The 21,618-nt window shown below is 42.8% G+C and overlaps 1 protein-coding gene across 1 annotated transcript; it reads right to left on the bottom strand.

Annotated features, from left to right (window-relative positions):
- Positions 1-15,761: 15,761 nt before the first annotated feature.
- On the bottom strand, positions 15,762-16,709 carry LOC141134308 (olfactory receptor 5B21-like). The gene has a single exon (XM_073623882.1). It carries the CDS (start codon positions 16,707-16,709, stop codon positions 15,762-15,764), a length of 948 nt encoding a protein of 315 aa, XP_073479983.1.
- Between the last annotated feature and the right edge of the window lie 4,909 nt (positions 16,710-21,618).

The raw sequence follows: 21,618 nt of genomic DNA, 5'->3' as shown, positions 1-21,618 counted from the left end.
CTTTTGTCTGCTCTGGGTCTCAGAGTGTGGGTTTGATTGCTCTTCCCTGTCTTCCAGAGGTTTCTGGAACATAGAGAGTTGGGCAAGGCAAATCTCAGCCTGACTATTCATTGTGCTCCAGCCAATCCCTGGCATTTAAATAGTCTGAGATTTAAAGCAGCAAGGTTCCTTCTTCTTCTCTTTGTTTTAGGGAATACACCCATCTGGATAGGGGGTGGCTACCATCACCTGCAGCTGCTATCCTGGTTCCTGCAGCCATTCACTGAGGTCCCAGCTGTGGTAGGGCTGGGGGCCTATCTCTTGGGATCCCTTCTGGACCTGGGGACCTAGCCGGAAAGCTCACTAAAGGGTGTCTGGTGAATACTGGAAGGAGGCATCCGGTGATCCAGAATCCTTGTGCATACTGACCTAAGCCCAGGGTTTTTAGTGACTGTGTGCTGTATTCCCCATGAGTATACAGAACCCCGGCCTGGGTTAGCTTCCAAAGAGAGGATTTAGTAATGCTTTCTGTATTTGAGCCTGCATACAGACTATTCACAAAGACATGGCAAGGCGAAATGTCCCAACACAAACAAATAGGAAAGTTGGAGTATCCCACACCACCCCTTCCCTATCTCAAATTCTTCAAAAATAAAAATCCAAAATATACCAACCGTAGAGTGATTATTGAGCCGGAATGAGTGAAATGTTGCTTTGTGCCTGGCTACCTCTTCTGCTAATCTACAGCGGCCCCTCCAGGGGTAGCACTACAGTCATATAAAGGACTGGAGATCACCAGCAAGCTGCTTGTAAAAGTAAATAGTCTTTATTGGTCTCTTCAAAATAAGCAAGCACAAATGTATTTCATCAGCAAAAGTAAAGTAAACAAGTTACACTCCTGGTATAAGGAAAACCATATAACATGGCTCACTGCCAATTTCTTGGTCCCACACTGGGTTTAGGGTTCCCAGTCCTACTTGTTTTGGGGGTACAAGACATGCCGAAGGAGTTCAGTAAACCAGAATCTCAGTTCTCCGGAGAGTCCACCCTTGTTCACCGCTAGGATCTACTCCACACTACCTCACAGACCTCTGCTTCCTTCCTGCTGCTTTTTAAGCCTCACACGCATGTGGCTTAACATCATTCAGGACCAGAGTCCCCATAGTCAGGGTTTGGAGATCCTAACCTTCCAAAACATTTCAAACCTCTGAAATTCTGAAAAGTAAGCCAGTTCCCATTTATGCGTTGGGGTGGTGTGTTGTGGTGCCATTTAAAATTTAATTTATATGACTTATTTTAACAACCATTGATTTACATACAGTATTTACATAGATACATCATTGGTAAGGTTGAATAAAGACACCAGTCCATCCAGTTCAACCTGTGTAGGTGTGTGTTTATGAGTGTGTATGTACTGTAGTTACTGTATGTCTCTACCATTTTCCATGCCCCTGAATATTGCATTCCCTAAGATGTCCATGTAAGAGTTTTGTTAAAATGATCAACACTTCCTGCTGACACCACCAATTGTGGAAGGAGTTTCATATCCTTAAAGCTCTAACAGTAATGAACCCCCTGCGTAGTTTAAGGTCAAACGTCTTCTCGTCAACTTCACTGAGTGGCCGCGTGTCTTCTTAAGTGATTCGAGACTGGATTTTTTTTTCCAATGCTAGAATCACCATTTAGATGTACACTACATTGCCAAAAGTTTTGGGACCCTTGCCTTTAGACGCACATGAACTTTAATGGCATCCCAGTCTTGGCCCGTAGGGTTCTATATTGAGTTGGCCCACCCTTTGCAGCTATAACAGCTTCAACTCTTCTGGGAAGGCTGTCCACAAGGTTTAGGAGTGTGTCTATGGGAATGTTAGACCATTCTTCCAGAAGCGCATTTGTGAGGCCAGGCACTGATGTTGGACGAGAAAGTCTGGCTCACAGTCTGTGCTCTATTTCATCCCAAAGGTGTTCTATCAGGTTGAGGTAAAGACTGGCCAGTCAAGTTCCTCCACCCCAAACTTGCTCATCCATGTCTTTATGGACCTTTCTTTGTGCACTGGTCCAAATCATTTGGTGGAGGGGGGATTATGGTGTGGGGCTGTTTTTCAGAGGTTGGGCTTGGTCGCTTAGTTTCAGTGAAGGGAACTCTTAAGGCAATAGCATACCAAGACATCTTGGACCATTTCATGCTCCCAACTTTGTGGGAACAGTTTGGGGATGGCCTCTTCCTGTTCCAACATGACTGCACACCAGTGCACAAAGCAAGGTCCATAAACTGAGTTTGGGGTGGAGGAACTTGACCCGATAGAACACCTTTGGGATGAACTAGAGAGGAGACTGTGAGCCAGGCCTTCTTGTCCAACATCAGTGCCTGACCTCAAAAATGTGCTTCTGGAAGAATGGTCAAACTATCCCATAGACACACACTTAAACCTTGTGGACAGCCTTCACAGAAGAGTTAAAGCTTTTATAGCTGCAAAGGGTGGGCCAAACTCAATATTGAACCCTGCGGACTAAGACTGGAATGCCATTAAAGTTCATGTGCGTGTAAAGGCAGGCGTCCCAATACTATTGGCAATATAGTGATATTGCAATCATACCTCCTCTTTAGTGTCTCTTCTCCAGGGAGAATACGTTTAATGATTGCAGTCGTTCCTGACGACTCTGGTAGTCCAGCCCCCTTATTAGCTTTGCTGACCTTCTTTGGACTCTCTCCAGTTCCAGCACATCTTTACTGAGGACAGGTGACCAGAACTGGATGGCATACACAAAATTACACATATCTACATTTGATACAAAAAAGCACAAGCTTGTAAAAAGAGTGCCATATAAAAAAATAGCGTTAAGATAAATACTGCAGATACAACAGAAAAAATGTGCTCCCTAAGATTACACTGCACTTCCCCTTTAATAAAAAAAATTCAGTAAATAGTGCAGCAGCTAAAAAAAAAAGTGTATCGTGATGGAAATTGTCTTAGTTTTGTTTCAAAACTGAACAATAAATAGATTTTGTCTGGTTACCATTTGATATGTAATTTCCTAAATGCACACTTGTCTGATGTTAGGGCTTCTGTGGAATCTGAAATCCTTTTTATAATATATCGGTTTAGCTTGGGAGCAATTCCCATCCATCCCAGAGCATATCATTAATTATTTGCAACAAGAAAACAAGAAACAAGTCCATTACTAATTGGTTTCTTGAGAAATAATTTAATACGCCATTAAGGAATACAGCCTTCATTTTGGGTTTAATTATGAATTTATCATTAAAGTGTACTTTAAAGATTAGCTAAAAGAACCCCCCTACCCTGACCTTTTCATAGAAACACAGAAGACGACAAGAAGAAGTGACAGAAAAAGACCAAACTGTCCATCAAGTATAGACCAGCTATAGCAAAAGCAAAAAGAAAGCGCACTGGCCTGGTGCATCACCAAAATACCTTTAATTGATAAAATAAGATTTCAATGTACTCACAAAAATAAGGAGTGAAACACATGTAAAATAATCCCATCCATCCGGAATAGGACGCTAACGCGTTTCAAAGGCTGTGCCCTCTTCATCCGAGCCCAGGCTGAGGTGTTTTTGTGAGTACATTGTGTAAAGGAAATTTGTAAGTTCTGTATATAATTGTATTCTATTTTGTATGTATTGCACACTGCCCTCACTGTGCACACAGCACTAATGTTTTCATTACATGTTTGCATTCTTTCGAGTCCTGATTAGAATTAGCCTGCCTATGTTACGCCCCTTGTTACCATAAACGTACGTAATATTAATGTGATACCTATGTAAGCATGTGTATGAAAACCTTCAATTGCGTCATAATAAAGCAGAACAGTTATTTGGAAAGATGTGGAGTGTATCTTTTGTGTCTGTTCCCTACTGCAGCAGTTATTTATAATTTGGAACCACTAATCAATATGAGGATAGCAGTTTTATGTTTCATGTTTTATCAGTAAAGGGTATTTTGGTAATGCACCAGGCCTACTTCTTTTTGATTTTTTTCCAGTTTGGTTTCCCCCGACTTGAAGTGGGCAGCAAGGCTGTACGTGATGTTCTGGCTCCATGCGGTGACTGCTCGTTTTTGTTCCACAAGGGAGGAGTCCACTACGTGGACCTCTAGCATTGAGGATTCTTCCATCTGTAATGCTGACTTTTTATGTGAAGAAAAGTAAAGCAATTCTGTGGAAATCCTCTGATCCTCCCTCCATAAGTTACTAGCCGAGACTCATTAACTAGGTCCTGCCAAAGTACAAATAAAAACTGAGGCCATTTTTTGCCCCCCTATAAAGATTTGATAAGTTAAGGATTTCCTGTGTCAGGACTAGGGTTTCCACCTATCTGGGATTCACCTGGACAGTCCAGGTTATGAAACATCTGTCCAGGTTTCAATCCACCTGAAACTCTGACACATCAGTGGCAGCCCCGCAGCGCCAGTCCTCCTCTCCCCCTCTCCCCTCCTGTTGGCTTCCAGTGCTTTTAATATTAGTAGAGGGGGCGCTTTGACTCACTGCACATGCTTAGCAACATCCCCGACTCCACTCTGTATCCTCCAGCCTCCCCCTTTTGCAGAGCCCAGGATCGGATCTGCTGTCCTGGTACAGTGAGGGAAGGGAAAGCAAGCAGTGGAAGTATTGACAGACCCACCCAGAGCTCCATCACAGCCATCTGTACTGTATGGAGTTTCTTCTTCCTCCTCCGCTACTGTTAGTCACCCCCCTCCCCCACACTGTGACTGGGGCGGCTATGTGTTCGCTCTCTACACACCATTCACCTTCTCCTGCGGGAGGAGGGGGCAGCTGCATGTAGTCTTCCTGGTCAGTGGTCTCTTTCTACTAGATGGGGGTGGGCAAGGTCCCCTGTTATCATCCCTCTGCTGTCCGCCCAGCTGGAGGTCTTTTGTAACTGGAGGGGAAGGAAGGGGAGTTCCTATGTTCTTGGATGGGGGTCCCATCTTATCAGCCCCCCCCTGCAGTCCTCCTAGCTGGGGGTCGTCTTTAACTGGAGGAGGGAGGGAGGAAAATTCCTGTATATCTGGATGGGGGTCTCCTCTTATCACCCCCTGCAGTCCTCCAAGCTGGGGGTATTCTTTATCTGAAGTGGGGAGGGAGGGGAATTTCTGTATTCCTTGATGTAGGGCCCATTTGATCACTCCCCCGCAGTCCTCCTAGCTGTAGGTCTTCCTTATCTAGAGGGGGGAGGGATGGGAGTTGCTATATTCCTAGGAGGGGGTTCCCTTCTGATCACCCCCCCTGCAGTCCTTTTATCCAGGGGTATCCTTTAACTGGAGAGGGGGGATTCCTGTATTCCCGGATGGGGGACCCATCTCATCCTCACCCTGCAGTCCTCCTGGTCAGGGGTTTCTTTAAATGAAAGGGGGTTCCTGTACTCCTTGATGGGGGTTTCCCTGTATTTGTCTGTATTCCTCGATGGGCAGGATGGGGTTCCTTCTAATCACCCTTTTGTATTCCTCCTGTTAAAGGGCCTCCTTCTCCTGGAGAGGGGTCAGTACACCTGAAATTGTGTGTGTGTGGGTGGGGGGGAGGTCCCTGACTCTAGCTGGTGTTCTCAGATTACTCCTTGCACTTCTGGCACTACTATAGTACTCTCCTGTGTATGACCGCAGTTCCAGACAATGTCTCTCTTATCCACATCCTATTGCTCACCTGTGTATGACCTTGGCTTGGCCTGGCCTTTGATTTTGACACCGCTACCTTCCAGACCTATGCTACTGGTCCTATCCTGCATCATCCTACAGTAGGTATTAACAGTCTGCCAGCTGCAGTGCCTCTCCATAACTCTTCAAAGATTCCCATCTGCTGGCTAAAGATCGGCCCTGAGGACTACCCCCAGCAGCAGACATCAGCACCCTGGACCTTCGGCACCCATGCCAATTTGTACCTTGCATAGCCTATATCCATACCCAGGAATGTTTGGTTTAGAGCCACGAGGGCAAGGGATGCCCTCTCAACACTTTGACTTCTAACCAAGGACACTCTAGTTGGAGACCCAGCATACCATTGCACAGGAACAATAAGTGGAAAAATGTTCTATAACTTCAAAATGACATATGTACCCTTGTAAATATAAATTTGAGAGATACAATGCACAAAGAAGTAGCTGATATTTAGAGTTCTTTACTGATTTACATGTGAAAAGTGAACCAATCTTTACATGTCAAAATTTGTACATGTGTTATCCATATATAACTGTCAAGATATTGAACCTTCTGTGAAATGCACAGATTTACATCTGCTGTGGCAGATACAGTATATATATGGTATCTGGTACTTGATGCTAATCTTTAGTTTGTGTCACGTACCTCGTAGCAGAGCCTGACGTGTAGAGGGAGACCTCTTGTACAGAACGGCTCAAGGGCCACTGGAGTTGCGACAGTGGCCACAAGAGCATGGTGAGGTAAGAGTGCTTGCAGGATCTTCCATTGGTTGCAGAAGTGTGTGGTAGGTGTGTCACCAGAGCTGGGATGGATGGCTGAAGCAGCAGATGGCAACAGGAACAGCAAATGCAGGCACAAAGCAGATGTAGGACCAGTGTCACCAGGAACTATGCAGAGCAGGACAGAAGGATAAGTGGATGCAGAGTCAGACAAGCCAGGTTAGCAACAGAGGATCAGGTATCAGCATAAACAGCAGGCAGAGAATGGTCAAGGCTCAGGAAGAGGTTGGCAAAAGGTTATCAGGCAGATGAAAGATATAGCAAATTCTTAAGGCAAGCCAAGGTCAGGATAGGAGGAGGGCAAGCGTGGTCAGGATAAGCCAGGTTAAACACTGCAATCAAGCACAGGAGATCACAGGAACAGGTATACGGGGTAAAGCTGCAGATCAGACAGCAATGCACTAGTGCAGCTGCTGCCCTAATATTAATGGCCAACATGCGTGCGCATATTAGCGCGTGTTCGTTCGCCTGTGTGCTAAAGTTTCCGTGCATGTGCACATGCGTTAGCCTATGCCCGGCAAGATGGGCACCTGCAGATGCATGTCTGCACATGCGTATCTGCCTAGAAGATTCAGGTGCACTATGGCCAGCACTTCCTTGACAGTTTGTAATGTTTTATCAGTTAACTGTAGCTTTACCCCAAGCATGTTTAGGCAGTTGTGGACACTGAGCATGCTACACTCCTTCAGAAAATGATGGCTCTGTGATACTATTTCCCCCAAACTTGCAGTCAATTCCCTGCTGTCAAAATGACAGCCAGAAGTTGTCATGGAAATATAGAAGCTGTAGAACCCGGTGCTGTGAAAAATCAAGACCTCCTGACACAGTGCTTATACTGTAACCATTGTTCAGGTGCTAGATAGAGAGTGTGATGTTTGGGGGTTATTTAGCTTAAGTGTAGAGAAGCGTGAGAAAAGTCTATGCCAGTTCTGCCATTTAAGGGCTTGTTGGCCTACTTTTATTAAACAAAAACACACAGTCCATCAAGGATTCCCATGCAGGGGTTTCAGCTTTATACAATGCAAATGAAAAATACCGAGCCCCCTGGCTCTCTGGTCAGCACTTCTGCTCAGGCTTTGGGCCTCTGTCCTCTTGACCCTGTACCAGTGTCCCTGTTTGTTACACACTCTGTACCTCTGCTGGCACTCTCTTTCACTGCTTCCTTGCTGCTCTAACCCACAGGCTTGGGCCTTCTGTCTGCTCTGTCAGACTGCACTGTGCAGACATGCATGCTTCTCCCTTGCACACCTGGATTCCTCGGGAAGGTGGAGCCCAGAACCTTGGTTCCGAATCTACTATTAGCCCAGGATCTACCTGCACAATCAATCTCCTGGCTGTTCCCAAAACCTGGTCCCAGGATTGGAGATCTCCTCCCACCCAGATCGCTGCGAAATCGCCAGGCTCCAAGTCCCCAACTGGATTTTACAAACCACAGAGGAAACTGACAAAACAGATTCCTCCACATTAAACAATCATCCTGGAGCCCCTGAACCTGCCTGGTTGAAAGTCCTGGGCGACATACCCCATGCCAGTTAACTGCACTGTCACAAGAGATATAAATTAACATTGTCACTATATAATCCAGTGGTTGCCACTGCACACATCAGAGATAAAAAAAATGGGCACAGGTGCACAGCAAAGACTATAGTACATATAATCCAAAAGAGAGAGCGGCACTCACGGGCAGTGGCGTCTCCAGCTTTCATATTTAGGGGGGGCACATGGGGGGACAGGGACAAAAGTAGGGGAGCAACTATAAAATGCAATTATATATATATATATATATATATATATATATCCTGGGGCCCTTTACTACGATCCCACAACGGCCCTTTCACATGTTCTGCAGTGAGCTCTCTTCCTACTGTATTGGAGCCCCCCCAGGGTGGCAGAAAACAAGAGATATATGTCACCAGCATACCAAGAAAATATAAGGGTCCAAAGCAGTGGGAGAACTATCAGGGTTGCAAAGGTTGTCTTGCCACTGGGCCCTGGTGTTCTGCCACTGTAGGGTTCCCCAGCCTCCTCTTGCTGTCCTGCCCCTGCTATTGACAGCGCTGGTCTGGCATCTCTTGGAATTTACAGGCTGGTTCTCCTGTCCTAAGGACGGGAGAAATCAGTCTTTTTTTTCAGTAACTGAGAGTCCTGGTGGAGTCCTTCCTGCAACTAGCTCTACTCCCTGCCAATGAGGATGCAGGGGAAGGAGCAGATCGGGCGGCCGTGGTTGTGTGAGCGCTCGCATTATGCAGTGTCAGCGAGCAGAGGGAGGGGGGAGGAATCACCCGCAGGAGCTGACTGGGGACGCTCTCCCTCTTAGACATTGCCTTTTTGTAAAACAAAAAAAATTTTATTGGGGGGCACATGGTGGGGCACAGCATAATGTTGGGGGGGTCAGGGCCCCCTCTGCCCCCCCTATTGCTCATAGGTCTTGGGAGGTAAAAGCAGAGTGAAGATTTTATTTCAACGCCCCATTCCATCTTCCTCAGGACAGCAAACAAGTGAAGCAATGCAAAATACAGTATATACCCTAAAACCCCCCAATTATTATCAGCCACATATGATGACATCAATAAGTGCAAATGTCAAATTTCCAGCTAAAAACAAGGAGGCTTTGACAAAGGGGTGGTCCATATTACTCCACGCCCCCCATGCCCAACACATAATCCTGCTGGTCCCCTCTGCTCCTCCGATCAGGTCCCAGTCTCTGGCTAGTGGTGTGTTCCATGCCAGCTCCCCGCAGACACTCTCCATCTCTGCTGCCTCCAGCACCGCTTGGGCTTCTTTCACCATGTTAAGAGGAAACAGGAACCTGCCTGCAATATACAGCCTTTGTGTACATGTGTGATAGCTGTGATTGGCACTGTACCCCGCTCTGTGAGCTGCATGGACTAGAGGGCACACAAATGCGGCATGAGTGATAGGATGTTTTAATACTCCCTCCCACCCTTAGCAGCGAGCCATCCAGCAGTTTATGTATATTGGTCAGATGGCAAGTGCTTCAATCCCACACAGGAAGGGGAGGGTCCTTTTGATGCAACGTCAACAGTGGGAAAACACAGCAGTCTATTAAGTTAAATGCTTATTAAATGCCTTTTGGCTGTGTTATGTTATGGGACAGTACAATTTTCACAGACAGCACCAGCAGCGCCATATCCCCCCATCTCATATTTTGCATGTGTAATTGAACTTTTACCTTTTCAATGTAGCTTGGTTTAAAACAGTGGTTCTCAACCTTGCTAGTGCCATGACCCCTTGATAAAATTTCCCAAGTTGTGGGGACCCCTAACAGTAAAATTATTTTCGTAGTGTGGGTTGTCGGCACCCAAGGCAAGGCAAGTATTTTGCGCCCCTAATCCACGGACATTTAGCGCTCCCTGAGTCCTTTACACTCGTACAGTATTAAAACCCCTTATGGTACATTTTAGGAGGTACCACTGTTTCACTGTTTCTCTTTTTCTTTCCCTTTTATCCCTCTCTATCCTAATTTCTTGGTTTTTTTTTTTACCATCCCTCTCTCTAGCTGTCTTTCTTGTTCTTTCTCTTATTCTTTCTCTCCCTTTTTCTTTGTTCCTCCCTCTCTTTTCCTCTCCCTTCCATGTATTCTTTATTTTTATTCCTTCTCTTACTCCTTGGTGGGGGGAATGGGATGAGTGGCAGTGCTAGGGGGTGTTCTGATCCGCCAACTTAGGTGCTCTTGGTCAAGGTCATCTGCTGATCTGAGAACTGTAGTTGGGACTTTTAATGTGAACTATAATCACAGGTAGTGTTACTCACTGTGTCCCTGGTTTCACTGTGTCTCCGTGTCTTGTAGCAGTGACACCTATGCTGAAATTAGGAGATAGGGTCTCCTCCAGTCCCTCCCACTTCACATTCCTCACCAGTCAGCTGACCTCTAGTCTCTGCCTCCCCAGCCATGCCGTGAACTGAATGGGTGACTGCGAAGAGGCTGAGTGGGCGGCCGCGGGCTCCAGGTACAACCCAGCTGGGCAGCCAAAGGCTCCAGGGACAGCCCTGCTGGGCGGCTGCAAAAAAGGCTGGGAGAGCGTTGCGGGCTTCAGGAACAGCCCAGGATTCAGTGACCCCTGGCAAATAATCATTCGACCCCCGAGGGGGTCCCGACCCCCAGGTTGAGAACCAAAGGTTTAAAGGGAATGTAAAGTCTCGTGGTTTTTCACCTTAATGCATTCTATGCATTAAGGTGAAAAACCGTCTTTGCTGCCACCCCCCCAGAGCCCTCCCTTTTTCTTACCTGAGCCAATCCGTTCCAGCGATGTGCAAAAACCCAGCGGCTCCAGTCGCTGTCTCTGTCCTCATTGGGTAGATTGATAGCAGCAGGAGCCATTGGCTCCCGCTGCTGTCAATCAAATTCATTGACACGGGAGCGGGGAGCAGGGCCGAGTCCCGCTGTCTGTGTCAATGAATGCAGAAGCGGGACTTGGGAGCCCCCCATGGAAAGTGACTCTCTGTGGGGGCACCCAAGAAGGGGAGGAGCCAGGAGCACCGGTGGAGCACACCAGAAGAGGAGGATTGGGGCTGTTCTGTGGAAAACCCTTGCACAGAGCAGGTAAGTATAACAGGTTTGTTATTTTTATAAAAGAAAAAAATTGATCCTTTAAAACCCCTTTAAATTCAGTATCCCAGGATGTGATACCTGATACCTGATTTTTCATCAAGCCTGAAATGAATAGGCCTGAATTGAACTGTGGAAGTTCAGCCACAATAGATGTAAACGCTATAGGAAAATTTATTCTAGTATAGTGTATGAACATTTTTGACAGTTCCACACTGCATAGTTTAGTAAAATGTCAATTCAGAGTGCACAAAAATAATTTAAACCCTAATCACACATTTTTGGACCTCCTCCTATCTCTGTATGCCTAATTATTCCCAGAATATTTCAAAAGCTTTTAGATTCCAGGTGTGTGTTTGGAAGAAATTGGCTAGGATCAGGTCAGTATGCAAATAGAAAGTGACAAAAATTGTTACAATCAGGTATTTTTTTTCTCAAAGAATAGGTGCAGGTACTCCCCATTCTGAGACACCTGTTGCCTCCACCCCTATCCACCTCCGAGCACTCCCCCTTGGTTCCACCCACCTCCCAGTTCCGCCATTTTGAGCGACTACAGAAATAAGTATTATTTTGTGGTGCTACGTAATTTGTATGAAATGTGTTAATGAAGACAAGAAAAGCAGTAAAATAGATTAATAGAATAGGGAAAGCTGCGCTAAAAATTAAGTCCATAACGATTGACATGAAGAAAAAAAATGTCCATTGAAAACATGAAGGGTCATAATAACACCGCAGTGTGCACACACAAGTAAAGTGCCCAATCACCGTAGCTGTAGATTGAGCTTACCGGACGGCAAGCTTAAAAGGCAGGTGGCTATAGCCTAGCCAAGGCCTCTAAGCTTGCTGATGATCACAATAGGAACAGTGTTCGGATGGTGAAGATCACTCACTAGGACCCAGCATCCACATACTCAGTAAATTGCCCAGAAGAAAAAAGAACTTTGTGTATGGATATATGCTGGATTATTTCCACCACTCCTCTTCATTTATTTTATAGCAGGACGCATATACATATTATAAGGGTATCTTCACCTTCAAATGTGTAATTCATGTCCTCCACGCCTTCAGACCATGTAACACAAACTGCCCCACTGTGTTTTCTTGTCTGCTCCGTTTCAGTGTGTAGATGCGTCTGTGATTCAGGTCAAGCCAAATATTTACTGCATTGTAAGGGGAACGTTGAATATTCTGTCCTGATGGAAGCCGTGTTGACTCAATAGCTCTCAGCCTGTCTCCTGAACTATTGGTCACACAAGTGGGTGGCACACCCTTTTTTGAAGTCACTTAGAGCCTCAGGCTCAAACATGTGCTTCAAAAAAAGAAAAATCCCATTGGAATCCATGCATCGGGCTCTCCGCATGTAGATTAGGGGGCTGGACGCATGGATTAGGGGGGCGGCACCCCAGCACCCCGTATGGATGGTCCGCTGCTGACACTGCTACTTCCTGCAGAATAAATCACCTAGTGAGGGAAGAGCTTAGACCTGACAGAGGTTTGTTTTTGGTGGTCCAACACACACCTGCCAATTAATCTCACACCTGGTTCATGCAAGACCAAGCTTAACCTGCATCTCTATAGAGTACCAGACTATTATAATGTGTATTTTTTTTTTTCTGTTATTTTTTTTATATTGATGTGGTAGTTTGCTTGAAGTGATTGTAGTCCTATTAGTGCGCTTGCAGCAAAAATAATTGGGTACTTGTAATCATTTTTTTTATTTGGACTAACATCCAAATTTTCAGGACAAGCTTTTGGCGTGTACCCTCTTCTTCAAGTTTCAGCTTCTTCAAAGTACTGCTTGGACCTTGAAGATGTCCTGAAAATGTGGATGTTAATGCAAAAAAAAATGAAAATGTTTTTTGATGAGGTTGTTGGGATGCACACTGCAGAGGACAGGCACTTCTGAAATGTCTCTGCTATATATACTGTATATATGATTTTTTTTCCCATTATAATCAGGACACTGAAGACATACCTGCATGGAGAAAACCTATGGCCATAGGTACCATCAAAAAATTTAGTGTAAAATCTTACGGTCATAGAAAGGTGTTATAGGAAAGGTAGGAGCGCTGCATGCAGACATAGTAGGTTGTATGCATAGCTAATGTGCAGTCTTCTAATCCATCTTAACATCTTCTTCCTCTTCCTCCACCATCTACTCCTTTACCTCCTCCTTCATCTCCTGCTTCTCCTCCTCCATCACTTCCACTTCTTCTTCCATTTTCTCCAATTCCACCATACCTCTGCCAACAAGACAAATCCTTATTTTCCCCTTTTTGTGGAACACTCTTTTTAGTCTTCTTCACTTCCCTAAATCTATAATTAACTCTCAAAAGTGCAGTATAAGAGAAGCAGCCTAGAGGCTGACATCCACTGTCATGGACAGAAGGTTTTGTTCTGTTAGTGGCAGGTTGTAGAGGAATCTGATCACTTGTAGCCTGTGGAATCTGATAAGTTGGTGGGTAGAGATGAGCTTCGGGTTCAGTCAAACATAGGTTCAAAGCAAAGCCAAAAAAGAAAAATGGCACATGGCCTTTCACTACCATAGCAGAAAATGACCAGTAATGTTCTTCTTCGCCTCTGAACTTAGGTCAGTTGACTTAGAATAGGTAATAACGGGGGCTGTAGTATGTGCCAGCCTCATCACTATAAAAGGCATTTCTCAGTGTGTTGTGCTATAACTGCTGACAGAGTTTTATTAACTATGGATAGTTGATCTATACTGCGCTATATTAAGTACCCTACAATGTTATACGTAGTCCTTTTTTTGTGCTAGGTTACTGTTAATTGTGTGTGCAGTGTGGTGGGCTACATATTAGTGTGTAACCCCCTTTGTTCACAGTGTGTAGGGTCAACAGTCCTTTCTAGGACTACCTTTTTGTGTTGGTCAGAAAAAAACTTTGTTAGCTGTTTAGCTTTTGACCCCTTCTGTATTTTTTAAGCTGACAGGGTATTTTCTAAAGTATTTATTTAGGTAAGACCATATCAATTCTTGTTCCACAAATATTATTCCAGTGGGTGGCCACTCCTTATAGATACAAGAAGTGATCCTAAGTGATCCTAAGTTTTGACAAAGCTCAATTCATAATACATTTCATAGATTTAAAAAGCTAGATCCTAGCTCAACTTTCATTATTATTTTTGTCAGTTCAGATTTGAAAAAGGCTACTGGGAGAAAGGGACCAATGGATACTCCAAAGGATGATGGTCCCTTACTGTACATTTAACTTGACTGCCAGTGCCACAAGGTCCCACCCTTCTATCCTAATATACCTGGTACAATATTTAAAAGAAGTATCCCAGGTTGTTTTTTTTGGCCCCATCAACCTATCAGGCCAGACAACCCTGACTTTTCCAAACCATACTGCACAATTTTATACCTTTTTTCACACTCTTTTGAGCTTGTGTTGGGGTACCATTGCCTTTAATGGGACATTGGGTTTGGAAGTTTCAAATTTCAAAGTTCATTGAATTTGTAAAAAAATTCAGCAGAACTCTAAATGACCAAACTTTTCAGAAGTTCACTCATCTCTAGTGATATATAGTACATTTTGTCTCTAGGCTCTTGTTGCTAGCTTCTTTTGGCACAATAATGGGCCGTACACACAATCAGATTTTCCGACGGGAAATGTTCGATGTGAGCGTGTTGTCGGAAATTCCGACCGTGTCTATGCTCCATCGGACATTTGTTTTCAGAATTTCGGAATTTCCAACAAACAAAATTGGAGATCTGGATCTCAAATTTTTCGACAACAAAATCCGTTGTCAGAAATTCCGATCGTGTGTACACAATTCTGATGCACAAAATTCCACGCATGCTCGGAATCAAGCAGAAGAGCCACACTGGCTATTGAACTTCCTTTTTCTTGGCTCGTCGTACGTGTTGTACGTCACCGCATTCTTGACATTCGGAATTAGATTGTGAAGCAGATAAAGTGTGTATGGAAACAAGAGGTTAGGTCTACATTAGGGAGAGAAGAATAAATTGGCTGGTGCAGGAGAAGGGATTAAAGGATTGCATAGCTATAGTTCAACATCTCTCTTCCAAAATTTAACAAACTAAAAAACAAAAAAGAGCAAAATAAAATAATTGCAATCTTATCCTCATTCCCTCGTTGCAGCTTTTAATTGTCACTGAGTTGTGTTATATAATATGAAAGAAAGAATAACAATCTTAAAGTTTATCTAAAGCTTATTTTATTTAATTACATTTTATTGTTTAGTTATAATTTTTTAGTAGTCTTGTTGGGAGATTTCTTTCAAAATGTAACAAACTACTGTAAAAAAAAAAAAAAAAAGAGCAAAATAAAACAATGGTAAACCTTAATCTATCTTTGCAGCTTGTAATTGTCACTGAAATTTGTTATTACATAAGAAAGAAAGAAAATACTAATTTTAAAGTCTATCTAAAGCTTATTTTATTTTTTACTTTTTAGTTTTAAATTTTACCGGTCTCGTTGGGAAGATTTCTTTAATTCTGGTCCCAGAGACAGGAGAAAGTGAGGGAAAATCACCTCTTAGATGGTCAATTGTCATTTAAACAGGTGTCCCTACTGGAAGACTTCCCCTAAAAATCAGTTTCAGTGACAACCATAACATTTTGGATTCCCTATCAATTTCTGTCATAGTGACATTGGTTTCCTGGACACATAGGGATATTCTCCCCATGGGACACAGGCAGCAATGAAAATCAGGCATGGGTTCCAACCTTTTCTCATGCCAGATAAAATAAAAAAACAAAAATGTAACCCCAAACATTTATAAAATTCTAAATACATGTAAAATATTATGTATTGCTTGCATGATGGCCCTTTTCACCTCTTGGTTCCTCAAGCTGTAGATAAGAGGGTTCAACATCGGGGTCATTACCGAATAAAAGACAGAGGCCACTTTGTCTTTTTTGTTCAGGGCACTGGAAGGTGAGCGCAAATAAGTAATACAAACTGACACATAGAAGACGCTGGCACACATGAGATGGGAAGAGCAGGTGCTGAAAGCTTTCTGTCGTCCCTCAGAAGATTTTATATGAAATATGGTGGTAAAGATAAAAATATAAGAGACCAGGATTGTTGAAAGTGAATAAAAACAATAACAACCAACGGAGAGAATAGTTAATATGTTGCAAAGAATTGTTTTGGAGCAAGACAACCGAAGTATGGGAGGGACGTCACAGTAGAAGTGGTCTATAAGATTGGAGCCACAGAACTGGAGACTGAACAAGCAGCTGGTCTGTACAGCTGACTGAAAGAAGCCCATGAAGAATGAGAGACTGACAATAGACAAATATTTGCTTTTGGTCATGATGGAAACATAGTGAAGAGGGTGGCAGATAGCAGCGTAGCGGTCATACGACATACTGGAGAGTAGGAGAACCTCAGTTCCTGCTAGGCCAGCAAAAAAGAAAAATTGGGTGGCACAACCATTTAAGGAGATGGTCTTCCTAAGAGATGTAAGGTCAGACAACATTTTAGGAGTGATAGATGTAGAGTAGAAGAGGTCAACAGCTGAGAGGAAACTCAAAAAGTAATACATTGGAGTGTGGAGATTGGAAGCAACAAGGACAAGAATAATTAAGCCAATGTTTCCAAGTATGGTCACGAGGTACACCATCAAGAAAAAAGTGAAGAGGAACGGGATTAGTTTATCATTATCGGTTAGTCCAGAAAACACAAACACAGTCACCTGTGTGTTGTTTTCCATAGCCATTGAGCTCTTACTTTACAGATAAAAAATGTACTTAAATGTTGGATAATATGAATATTTTTTTTTTTTCAGGAAACCTATGCCAAGAGAAATACGTAGGCTGCCATAGTTAATCTCATTAGAATATAATAGAATAATCATCTGACTGACTCTAGCTTCATTACCTTCTCAGTCAGTAAAATTAAGGAAACATCTTTGGTCAGTATACTTGTTCCACGTCTGGACATATTGAATGCATTGGATCCTCATGACAGCCAGGATTGGTTCAAAAGAAAAGGAGAACAACGATAGCCATCTTATTTATCTCTGTAATGGTTTTCTTCCTGTATATTTCCAGCAGTGCAGCAATTTTCCTTCAGAAAAAAAATGGTTGCATTACTGTTTCCCAATATTTACAATCGTATTTCCAGCTAGAGAGATGTGGAGTGATTTTAGCATAGTTAGGATTTCACAACAAAACAATTCTGGGTATATTAATAAAGCAGTGAATGTGACATTCACCAAGCATTCACTGCAGATGTATCTTCCCGCTGTATTTGTTTTATATTCCGTTGCTTCATTCCCATGCAGTGAATGCTTGGTAAATGCCACGTGACTGCTGAGGTGCAATGGGCCTAGGTCCCAATTAACATAACACAATAGGATCACATCCCCCATTAGGTTGGAAAGGGCAAGGCCACAGCTTTAATAAATTCCAACAAATAACGTGAACAAATTTAACCAGTGCCAGTCGTACTGTGAGCGCTCATTTACAAAAGGTGGAAGTGGGGCCTGTCCTTACCATAAGTGCTGGACAGACAGCCTACTTCCAATTTTTCATCAAGGGCATAGCCCATTACTGCAACTTTAAATGCTGGCAAGGTCAAGAAACCTCAGAAAGCTGTGACATACCATAACAGAGAAAAAAAGGGGCGGGAGGGTGGGCAGCTCTTCCATCTGACTCTTCCAAAAGACCCAGAATTCCCTGGGGCACACGTTCCCTCAGCTCAGGCCCATCCCATCCCCCATGTTTCAACCATTCGTTTCCCTTGTCCGGCACCTGGCCATGCCCCCATCAGTCAAGGCTCTCTTTCCCTAGGGAGGGGGCTCATGAGGCATTCATTTATACTTTATAAATTTGCCCCAAATTTCACTCATTGCATTGCTTAGAAAAAATGTATTTGAATTTTTTTTTGTTTTTAAGTTAGAAGGTGTCATTGGGGGTAGTTTATTTTTATGTCATTTCATGTTCTTTTATTATGTTCGGTCACCTAAGTTCTTTTTTTTTATGTATCTTTTTTCAACTTTTTGTCAACAAAAATAATTGAGCACTGTCAGTTTTTTAAGTTACACTCCAGTTACATATATATTAATATAAAAAAATTGATCATTCCTGATGTACTGACAGCCTATTTCATTTCTTGAGGTCCAAAAATTTTAGGACAGTACAAATTTCCCCCTAAATGACTCCTTTTTGGAAAGTAGACAGTCCAAGGTATTTAGTAAGAGACATGGCAAATTTATTGAAGTCATAATTTTTTGTCATAATTTTTTTGGAAAATTAAGGAATTAATTGTTGTTTTATTTTTTACATGCTGTCACCAGTGCAGTACAGCTGCATCATACAACTGGTGTGGTGATGACAAGGGACACTGTCTGGTGACAGTACAATTATATAGTTTTCTTTTTTTTTTTCAATTTTTTTTTACATACTTTGACCAGAGCAATATAATGTAAACTGTATACTACTCTGGGAAGGTGATCAGCATTTTTTTTACACATTATGTTTGCTTATATCAATGCATTTCATTCCTAAATGCAAGCATTTTTCTGAATGAAATTGATTCATTCAGTGTGTTTTGTTGTGATGAGCTGGTTTTGGCCAAAAGCTGATCACATGGTACAGATGGGCTGTGATTGGCCCAGTCTGTACCATGTGATCATTGTAATCAATCACAGCTAGCAACACAATTGTACACAATGAATGGCTTAAAAGGAAGCCATCCATTGTTTTTAGAACTGTCATAGGACCTGCTGTGATTGAGTACAGCAATGACATGGTACTAGCAGAGGGACGGTATAGTGATTAGTCATAAACTGTGTTCCCTGGACACTGCCGGTGACAGATCGCCCCGCAGCTTGGCCCCACGGGTGCATGCGAGGTGTAATCCGGGAGTACCGAGAGTACATCATATGACATCCATCCGGAGGGTCGAGAGGTTGGCCCCCAGGGTCATTATGCCATAGGCTGGGGGAGATGGGTCTTTTCAAACCTTGATATGCAAATCTCTAGGTTTGTATTACATTTTATTTTATTACATTTTTAAATACTATAAAAAAAAGAAAAAAGAAAGCAATTCAGAAATATTCAAAAACAAATAGATACCGTATATACTCGAGTATAAGTCGAGTTTTTCAGCACTTTTTTTGTGCTGAAAGTGCCCCCCTCGACTTATACTCGAGTCAAGCCCTTTTCTGCAGCAAAAAAATTCATTTTCCGAACCGACTTTGGGGCCCCGTATCTCAGGGCCACTTTGTGCTAGGAACCCCAAATTTGGTGTGCAACCCCAGTGGGAAAGGTACCACAACATATCCAAAGGGGTTCCTAGCACTAAGTGGCCCTGAGATACGGGACCCCAAATTCGGTTCGGAAAATGTCATTCTCTGCTGCAGAAAAGTGCTTGACATTTTCTGAACCGATTTTTGGGGCCCCGTATCTCGGGGACACTTGGTGCTAGAAACCTCAGCTATTTTATGGTGCTAGTTCCACTGAGTTTGCACACCAAATTTGGAGTTCCTAGCACTAAGTGGCCCCGAGATACGGGGCCCCAAATTCGGTCAACTGTGTCCATCTGCAGCAATGTCATTTCGGGACCATTTGGGTTCAGAGACCCCAAATTTTGGCTGCAGCTAGGGGGCATCTAGGAACACTTAACTACCGAGTTTGAAGTTCAGGGGACCTATGGCTGCAAATGGGCACAGTAAGGCTGCAAATGGGCATTGTTGACCCTCTTTTCCACTTACAGTAGCTGTGCATTTCTCACCCTCGTCTTATACTCGGGTCAATAAGTTTTTCCCATTTTTTTGTGGTAAATTAGGGCCTCGACTTATACTCAGAATGCCTTATACTCGAGTATATACGGTACATTATATATTGTTCAGGAACAAAGGAATTGTGAGTATAATAAATGTATAGAATACCTGATATTCACTTACTATGCTGTTTTCATTAAAATTATAATTTAAACTAAATTTAAAAATTACATTCCTTACACCTAATCTCATTTACCCTCAAGATTTTGATTAGAACCAGGTCGTCCCAAAAAAATGAAAAAAAAATGAAATATTCTAGAATTCTAGGCAAAAATTATATTTATCAAAATAAACTCTATAAATAGAAAAAAAAAAAGAAAAGAGGAATAAACAAAACACTTATACAAAAAAGGACAAGTAGAAAAAAAGGGGGGACAAATGCATCCATTATGGAGCCATACTATTATTTTTATTATTCAGTAACCCAGGTCCTGAGCTCTGGAGAGCGGCAAAAAGAGAGCCATGGGATCCATGTGTTTAAAAACTGTTCTGTTTTATCATTTTCTTGTAACAACAGACATTCAAGATCACAAATGGCATCTGATTCCCATTCCGCCATTGATGGTATCACAGTAGACTTAAAATGTTGAGGAATTACAGTTCTTCCTGACGAAAGAAAATGTTTGAAGATATCTTTTTTAGCTGATTTAATGGGGTCCGGAATGATAGTGATTAATACTACTTTGGGCGTATTATCAAATTGGGTCCCCGTTAATTTGTGCTCAAGCTAACAATCCTTGCCCCAAATTTTTTAATAGGAGGACATTCCCACCAGATATGGGTCATCATCATCTCTTTCATACAACAACCACAAGCTGACACCACAAGGGGTCATTTAAAAAATACTTTCAGGCAAATACTGCAGATATAAAACAAAATACAATATGTGCTCACTAAAAATACACTGCACCTTCCTATCAAGAAAATTTTAGAAAATAGTGTGACAGCTAAAAAAAAATGGTGTATTGGGATGGAAATTGTCTTCATTTTGTTTCACAGAACAAGAAATAAAGTATGTCTGGTTACCTTTTGTTGTGCCATTTCCTCAACTCTCCTGAATTCACACCCGTCTGATGTTAGAGTTTAGTTCATGGAAATCTGAAACACTTTTTATAATATATTGCTGTAGCAATTCTCATCCATCCCAGAGCATATCATTAATGATTTTCATTTTGAAACAAGCTTGCTCCTAACTGGTTTCTTAAGGATTCATTTAATGAGTCAGTAAGGAATTCATTCTGTAGGTTGTGTTTTATTTTAAAATTATCATTAAAGTGTACTGCTGTACTTTAAAGTTTGCAAAAAGAACCCGCAACATAGAGATATAGAAGACAAGTGCCAAAAAAAAAACCAAGTTGTCCATCTATGATTTTTTTAACCTTTTTGTATAGACCAGGGGCCTCCTAGGATATCTGGAAGATTCTAGGATATCTGATATATTACCAAACGTATTGGGACATCTGCCTTTACATGCGCATGAACTTTATTGGAACCCCAGTGTTAGTCCGCAGGGTTCAATATTGAGTTGGCCCACCCTTTCCAGCTATAACAGCTTCAACTCTTCTGGGAAGGCTGTCCACAAGGTTTAGGAGTGTGTCTATGGGAATGTTTGTCCATTCTTCCATAGTTGGAAGTGACATCAGACGTCGCTCCAGTCCTCCAAGGGCATAGAGATGAGTGGTTGCCATCTTGCCCTTACTTGACTTCCTGCGGGAACTGGAACTGGTTTACCGACAGCTTCGGTAAACTTGGAAGACACCAGAAAGCAGTGGGAGGGGGGCACCTCTCCTACCACCTATAAAAGTGTACCAGCAGTGAATGCCCTGCTGGGACCACTTTT

Source organism: Aquarana catesbeiana, linkage group LG03 (genome assembly GCF_042186555.1).
Source record: "Aquarana catesbeiana isolate 2022-GZ linkage group LG03, ASM4218655v1, whole genome shotgun sequence".
Lineage (NCBI taxonomy): Eukaryota > Metazoa > Chordata > Amphibia > Anura > Ranidae > Aquarana > Aquarana catesbeiana.
This window is presented reverse-complemented; position numbering and strand designations above follow the sequence as displayed.

Coding starts and splice junctions, on each gene's coding strand:
- LOC141134308 (XM_073623882.1), bottom strand. CDS start 16,709: ATGGCTATGGAAAACAACACACAGGTGACTGTGTTTGTGTTTTCTGGA.